Raw genomic sequence first — 7,294 nt, forward strand, 5'->3', positions numbered from 1 at the left:
GTATCTCTCTTCTCATTGTAGTTTAAAGGCCTGCATCTGAAGTCGTGAGTTGGAAGCAGGATGTTTTTGCTCCGATTTTGTTTCCATCTCTGACAATTTGTTTTATTATTATTGTTTTCAACTTCTGCTTGGGATGCTTGGTTGACATTACACAGCCGGTGTAATTTTAAAACTGTTCAAACTTTGTATATTTCGTTTATGGTAAATATGTATAACATTATAGAGCACCAACTCAAGTCCTCTGTTCCTTCACATCATCCTGGAACAGGGATGCCACCTGCGAACGGAGTAGGGGGGCACGAGGGCGGCCACACAGGTTCCAAATTACCGACAATCCAACCTGACCCGATGGACAAAGTCAAGCGGCCCATGAATGCCTTCATGGTCTGGTCTCGCGGTGAGCGACGGAAAATGGCCCAGGAAAATCCCAAAATGCACAATTCTGAGATATCCAAACGGCTGGGTGTCGCGTGGAAATCTCTAACAGACGCCGAGAAAAGGCCCTTCATTGACGAGGCAAAGCGCCTCCGCGCGGTGCACATGAAGGATTATCCGGACTATAAATACAAGCCCCGTCGTAAAACCAAACCGATGCCGAAGAACAATACTCTAGCCGCCCAGTATCAGATGTCGGCCGGTAACCACCTGCTGAGTGCGTCCGCGGCTCAGGGACAAGTTGGAAACCCCAGAATGGACGCATATGGCTGGGGCCACACAGGGGGCTACACTGCGGCGATGCAGAGCGAGGCGCTCGGCTACAGCCAGCAGCTTCACCGCTATGACCTCTCAGCACTTCAGTATCAGTCCAGCATGGCCCAGGCCCAAGCCTACATGAATGGTGCCAACGCATACAGGTGAGTCTAGATTGTTTGTTACTTTTTCTATGATTTGAATGGCTGTCTACAGTTTATTCAGGTATATTTTCTTTCCAATGTACCATTGGCAGTTATAGGCCTAAACTGTTTTTGGATATACAAAACCTATGGCCAGGTGGTTTTATTGGCACGAATAGTCTATACCCATCTTGTCAATTTATTTTTGGTCAGTGACCCTTTTGTGACTTTTTGAAGTCAAATAGTTACTCTCATTAGTTTCTCAATTGATCAGTAACCCAATCTCTCTCCCCCAGCCCCATGTCCTACAACAGCAGCCCACAGCAGGTCAGCCCAGTGATGTCCATGGTGAAGCAGCAGTCTGATAGCCACAGCATGTCCCCCTCCCCCACCGGGCCCCACAGCCCCCTCCAGCAGCACCACCACCAGGCCCACCAGCAGCACCAGACCCAGCGTGGTATCCAGGTCCAGGGAGACCATCTCAGGGACATGATCAGCATGTACATGCCTGGAGGAGATGCCCCAGAGGCCCAGAGAGGGTACTCCGTCTCTGCAGCAAACATCCAGCAGCATTACCTGGGAGGGTCAGCTCCACTCACCCACCTTTGAATTCCCTCTCACACACCTCTAAGCTGAACTCACCAACTCGCACACCTCTGAACTGAGACATTATACTGATTCAATCAACCTTGTATCATGTTGGTTGAATTGCTGTCGACTCCCCGCCTAACTCTTGTTGGTCCCTTATCCACATCTGACCTACAGGGTCTGACCCTGTTATTGTGGAAGTCCAGAAGGATGGATGTTGGCAAACAACGTGATCTGACTTGATATGCTGGCATTGACTGGTGGCAGCCCAATTGGGTCAGTAAATGTGCAGGGACTGAAGAAAGAAAATGTTCATTTTAATACAAAGATGAGATCACTCACTGACACAGACAATATTTTGTGACAAGATGATGTCATCATTGGTCGTTGATTGGTTTCAGTGTACATTCCAGTTGGAATGCCTTGATGGTTAGGAGTGATTCCAAACCCCAGATATTGTCCCATTCTGCTATTTCTCTAAACCCACCATCTGAAAGAGTATTAATGACTGCAATGGGAACTCGAAAAAGTTGAAGTGGAAGTATGAAATTTTGTTTTTGTGAATTCTGAACGAAATGGCTTCGACATTGACAATCTCAAATGTTTCTCTCAGACAACTGCCATTTCTATAACCGTTCAGAAAATGAATTTACCTCTAAATGGGTCTACACCCTGTAATTTATATAAAAGTTAAACAGCAGTTGGTTTTTATTTCACAACTTTTTGAAACACAAAACTGAACCAATATTTGAGGATTTTGTTACTGTTTAGTTTAAATCGATGCTGCTTTCTGAGGTTTAGGCCTTATTTACCGTTGTGAAATGTATTGAATGTTTTATTAATACCCTTATAGTAAGGGTATTGTTATTTCAAGTCACTTGACAAGAATGATGTAAAAAAAAAAAAAAAAGTAATAAAGTGTTATTATTTTTCTATTTTCTACTGTCACATAATGTGCCTATGATAAATTCCTAAAACTAACACCATTTACATAAAACATAACTAAAGTCTACCAATGCAACCGTAGAATAAACTCAAGGCCTATAATGATTTAACATGGAGATAGACGGAACTTTCACCGGGCCTTTGCCCGCTTTTCTTTCCCAACAGAAAAGGAGAGTGGAAAGCCATCCAACTCCAGAGCATAATTACCCGTTTCGGTAAATCTCATTGTTCCCTCACTGCTTTAGAGCATGCAGGTGCACACAGTAAACCGTGGTTCTCAGCGTGTCTTATGGCTGGCTTTGTCCTCTTTTCTCTGGGTGCCCCATGGGGCAGAAAATTAGCGTTGCATTGAATGCCCCTTCTTCCTTATCCCACAGTCCAGGCTTAACCCTTTCCCTGCCCCTCACCATTCTCATGGAAATAAGGTCTGCCATCACATCACTGACTGACTAGTCAAACTAGGCTAGGGAATGTCGTAGGGTAGGACATGGATTCATATTAACGGACCTCAACAAACTTTTGTGACAAAACGATTTCCTTAACTGAAGACAAAGTTAGTTTTATTTAAAAAATATTGTCTGAGTTGGGGCAACTAGGAACATGTAAACTAACAGAGTGCGATTCTGCATGTAAGCTATACTCTTGGAGGAAGGGGGGTCCACTTTTCTGAAGAGATCTCTTAGCAACGAGCAGTCTTCCACAGGTTGTTGTTACCAAGGGATACCCCTGTCACCAAACCACCCCCTCCAGTTAAATGACTACGCCATTCCATAGACACTCTTGTCCTCTTGCATCATAGCAAAACACCTCTAAATCTACCCACCCAACATTTGTTTGTAGATGTAAAATTATGTAGGCCTAGACAGCACAATACAACAATTTTATAATATGCAATTGATAGTTAAACATTGATCTGTGAGTCTCGCAAACTGATGATGTTAAAACACAATCTGTGTGTAAGGGGTATACGGTTAAGATCTAGACAGAAGGCTTTCATATCTGCTCTCAATTTTTTTCTTCACATTTGGTCTGTTCCTTAAAATTTGGGCAAAGTAGAAATTGTGCAAAATAATTGATTTTTAAAAGCCTGTTGTATTAAATTGCCTTTTAATATAAACCACATGGAAAATTCAATACATGTGATTTTTGTTATATAAATAAAGACTTGCTAAAGTGCCAAAATTCTGCATTTTGATATGTCCCTCCGTGCACCCTCTGATTTCTAGGAGGATTTTAACCCACTTAACACCAACATTTCTCCAAGTTTTCACCATCAATGTAAAGCCCTAGTTATCCTGCTGCTTTGACATAGTCATTTCTGAAGATTATTTGTTTAACGTGATTAGTGATTCATTTTAAAGGTCAACCCTGTTACATAAAACTGAACTCATTTTAATATGGTTAAATATTCCTCTTAAATTTATTTTACAAAAGAAGCTAATAATAGTGTTAAAGCAGGTGAGCTGGTTCTACTTTTTTTTTGTGTGGTGGAAAACTGAGTGGCTCGAGTGTAACACGTCAACCCTGTTACCCATAGACAGGCTAGAAATGTTTTAACAATGTGATTTTTTTTAGTGAAGCTTGCATTCAATTGCCCCTCCCTGTTGTATACAACAAGCTCCATTCCCCCTGTCACAAGGGGATTCATGGATGATTTAAGATGAAGTTGTCAACCCTGTTACTTTATTTGGTACTTAATAGACACTTATTATAGTACTTTTTTAATTTCACTTCTTGAGATGGGAAAACTTTTTTTATTAAGTTGAACGTGTGCTATTTATGATAGTATATCCAAATTAGGTGAAATAAAAGTGCTTTTTTCACCAAGTTACACTACTCAAAAGGCACCTACTTGGTGGAATGACACATTTAGTTTCAAATACTTGTTCAATTGTTTTTTTCATTTTCTTCGGGTTAGAGTGAGGGAATGAATAAAACTTGCAAAAGCAAGAACCACTTCCATGTGCATTGGGCAGACAAGGTGGTTTTACCCAAGTCATAATGAACAATGTTTTGGTGGCAGGCAGGCAGACAGCAGGTGAGTGCTATGAGTGGGCGTCTTCTTGCGTTAGTAGAATGGCTGCCACGCTTCAGTGCTATGTCACAAGAGGGGGCTGGATCTGCAGCATATTTTACCACAACTGTGAACAGTCACCAAAGATCAGGGCTGTGCTCTGTCACGGGTGACAAGCTGGCATGGGCAGCCGTTTGTGTGTGTGTGTGTGTAGCCAGGGCCATGCGTGATGGTGGAGATAGGAAAGATGTTGTGTCTGGCTCCCACATAGTAATCCTTTGCCTCAGAAGTCATTAGCTGGTCAAAGCAAACAGTCATCTCCATTTTCTACAGAACAAGGTGAAAACACTCAAGCACTCCACAAAATAGCTAAATTACACGTCAGATGGCAATCAACTGGCAACCGATGAGATGTGTCGTAGCAGTAGTAAATCAATTCCTATTACGTAAATGGTTTCAGAGAAAGCTGGTGACTGTCATGTTGACTAAATGTATGATGGTTAAAATTTTGGTTAGGAATAATGGTCTTTGGACCACCTGGAACGACATACTCATGACAATCTCTTACCCCCAAAACTGGTCTGATTTTGTTCAAATGAATCACTGACAATTATCTTCTACCCCCATTCTATAAGCATTGTAAGGTGTTTTTCCAGTGTAAACTCATTGCTCCCCTCCCACCATCACCACCACACTTTAGTTCTCACAGAGAGAGGGACCACCCTAAGGTTGGGCTGGACTGGTCTATCCAGTTCCCAGTCTCCCCATGACGTGCCACGCCACACAAAGCCAACACATCGAGGTCAACAACTCACAATTCCCGCCCAAGAAACATGGCGTGGAGTTAGCACAGGTGTTCCTCAAATGAATGCACCGGTAAACCCACGTTTTGTTCAGGCACGCAAACAGATCCTTTTTTTTGTTGAGTTGATCCCTCCAAAAACTTTCACAGCACTCAACTGATTTCTTAGAAAGGCTGGCTGTGCTTAGATGTTCTTTTGTGTACACATTTTCATGGAATTGTCTCTTAATTTAATTCTAACGCGTTACAGTCCTGAAAATCAAATATTCTTTTGGAAACCCTAACTGAACAAAACGTGGACAAGTATTGGCCGCAGGGACATGGACACAAAGATCCTTAGATCAGAGCTGTGAAGGGTGAGTCTGTACACAGCACATCAAAAAGCAGTGCAGAGGCATAGAAACTCACTGACGCATTCATGCGTCAGAGAGATTGGAGACACATGAGCTTGTACAGGTAGATAAGGACAGGACAACACATTGGGCCTCAAGAGTTCCAGCAGATATGAGCCAGTCTAGATATGAAGCTTAACTTCAAATGAAGACCTCCCAAGATGATCTACCCAGGTGAAAAAACAACAATTTCCACAGCCTTCCACACAAACAAATAAGATCATTACATGTTTGCACCCACACAGTGACACTACCTTTCTCATTAAAGGGCTAGTGCAGTCAAAAACATGATTTATATATATTTCCACACTATGAGGTTGGAATAATACTGTGAAAATGATAATGCCCTTTTAGTGTAAGAGCTGTTTGAAAAGAGTGCCTGAAATTTCTGCCTGTTTTGGTGGGAGGGAGTTTTGGCCTTCTATGGTGACATACCCATGCGGTAAATCAGTAAGAAAGAGAGTTCCAAACCGCTGATTTTCAGTTTTCCCCTCCCCAGTCCCAGCAAAAGTATTGCTTGAGAAATTGCTCTTTGCTAAGAAGCTATTTGTTTCTTTTTTAGCATTGTAATTGAAAACAATCACAGTAAGATACTTAATTGTTGCCCAGAAATGATTTGATATTGAGATGAAAAAAAACAGCTACACTGGACCTAGGATGTTAGCGCATTCAACTGTAAAGCTGACCATGATGCCACATATCTGATTGCTGTAGGGTCAGTCCAATACAGTTTAGTTAGAGTAACTTGGTCAAAATAAACTTTTAATTTGACCTAATTTTAACATTGTCATAAAGAGCACGTTCCACTTCATAAAAACATGGTTTCCCATCTCAAGGGCTTAAATAAACAAAATTACTATAGTAAGTGCTAATAAAGTAACATGATTGAGCTTCTCATCTTAAAAACAGCCATAAAAAATATATAATAATCACCTTGTGACAGAGGAAATGGAAACTTGTGTTCAATAGAGAGGGGCAATTGAATACGTGCTTCAATGTTTTTTTAATGGTTTAAAAACCTATCTATGGGTAACATGGTTGATGTGTAATGCTCAACGCGCTCAGTTTTCCGCCAGAAAACAGAAATTGGCCAAAAATAGTAAAACCAGCTTTTTTAAAGGAATAGTTTCACCATATTAAAATGATAGTTTCGTTCACGTAATAGGTTTGACCTTAAAATGGAGGGACAGACATGAATTAATCACATTAAATTATAATCTTCAGAAATTACTTGTCAAAGCAAGAAAATAACTAGGGCTTTACAGTGATGGTATAAACTTGGAGAAGTGTTAGGGTTGAGTGGGTTAAAATCTTCCTAGAAGTTGGAAAAACATGACAAGTACGATAATCAATTCAACAGTTTTAATTTGCAAGAAAAGTCAACCCAATTATAGTTCTGCAGAAGCTTTCCTCAAGATGACATGAACATTGTGCTCTGTCTCTCTCTAGAGGCATGAATGAGAATCGCAGTGCATTTGTCTCGTAGCAACAGGGCATTTACTGACAGAACAAATACGGTTTATGTAGTTAGAGTATTATATTTTGTGACCTGAAATGTTATGGACTAAACTTTGCCATAAAAGCACCTCAAAACAAGCATGCGCACACGATGGAATGATTGAAGTAACATTGAATATTTGGTACCATTTACTATAACAGTGGGTCCTTGGATTGAGTTGTGGTTGACTACTAATCAGTCTTGTCTTTAGCGCTGCTGGTC

General features: G+C 41.1%; 1 protein-coding gene across 1 annotated transcript; it reads left to right on the top strand.

Moving 5' to 3' along the window:
- The first annotated feature begins 207 nt into the window (after positions 1–207).
- LOC120056671 (transcription factor Sox-19a-like) lies at positions 208–2,233 on the top strand. The gene is made up of 2 exons (XM_039004880.1): positions 208–854; positions 1,130–2,233. Exons 1-2 carry the CDS (start codon positions 208–210, stop codon positions 1,440–1,442), a joined length of 960 nt encoding a protein of 319 aa, XP_038860808.1. The 3' UTR covers positions 1,443–2,233.
- The last annotated feature ends 5,061 nt before the right edge of the window (positions 2,234–7,294 follow it).

Source organism: Salvelinus namaycush, chromosome 12, assembly GCF_016432855.1.
Source record: "Salvelinus namaycush isolate Seneca chromosome 12, SaNama_1.0, whole genome shotgun sequence".
Taxonomy (NCBI): domain Eukaryota; kingdom Metazoa; phylum Chordata; class Actinopteri; order Salmoniformes; family Salmonidae; genus Salvelinus; species Salvelinus namaycush.

Excerpts from the sequence above, each read along its gene's own strand:
- LOC120056671 (XM_039004880.1), top strand. The coding sequence starts at position 208 with ATGTATAACATTATAGAGCACCAACTCAAGTCCTCTGTTCCTTCACAT. Across the intron at positions 855-1,129 it reads AATGGTGCCAACGCATACAG|CCCCATGTCCTACAACAGCA; the intron begins GTGAGTCTAGAT and ends TCTCTCCCCCAG.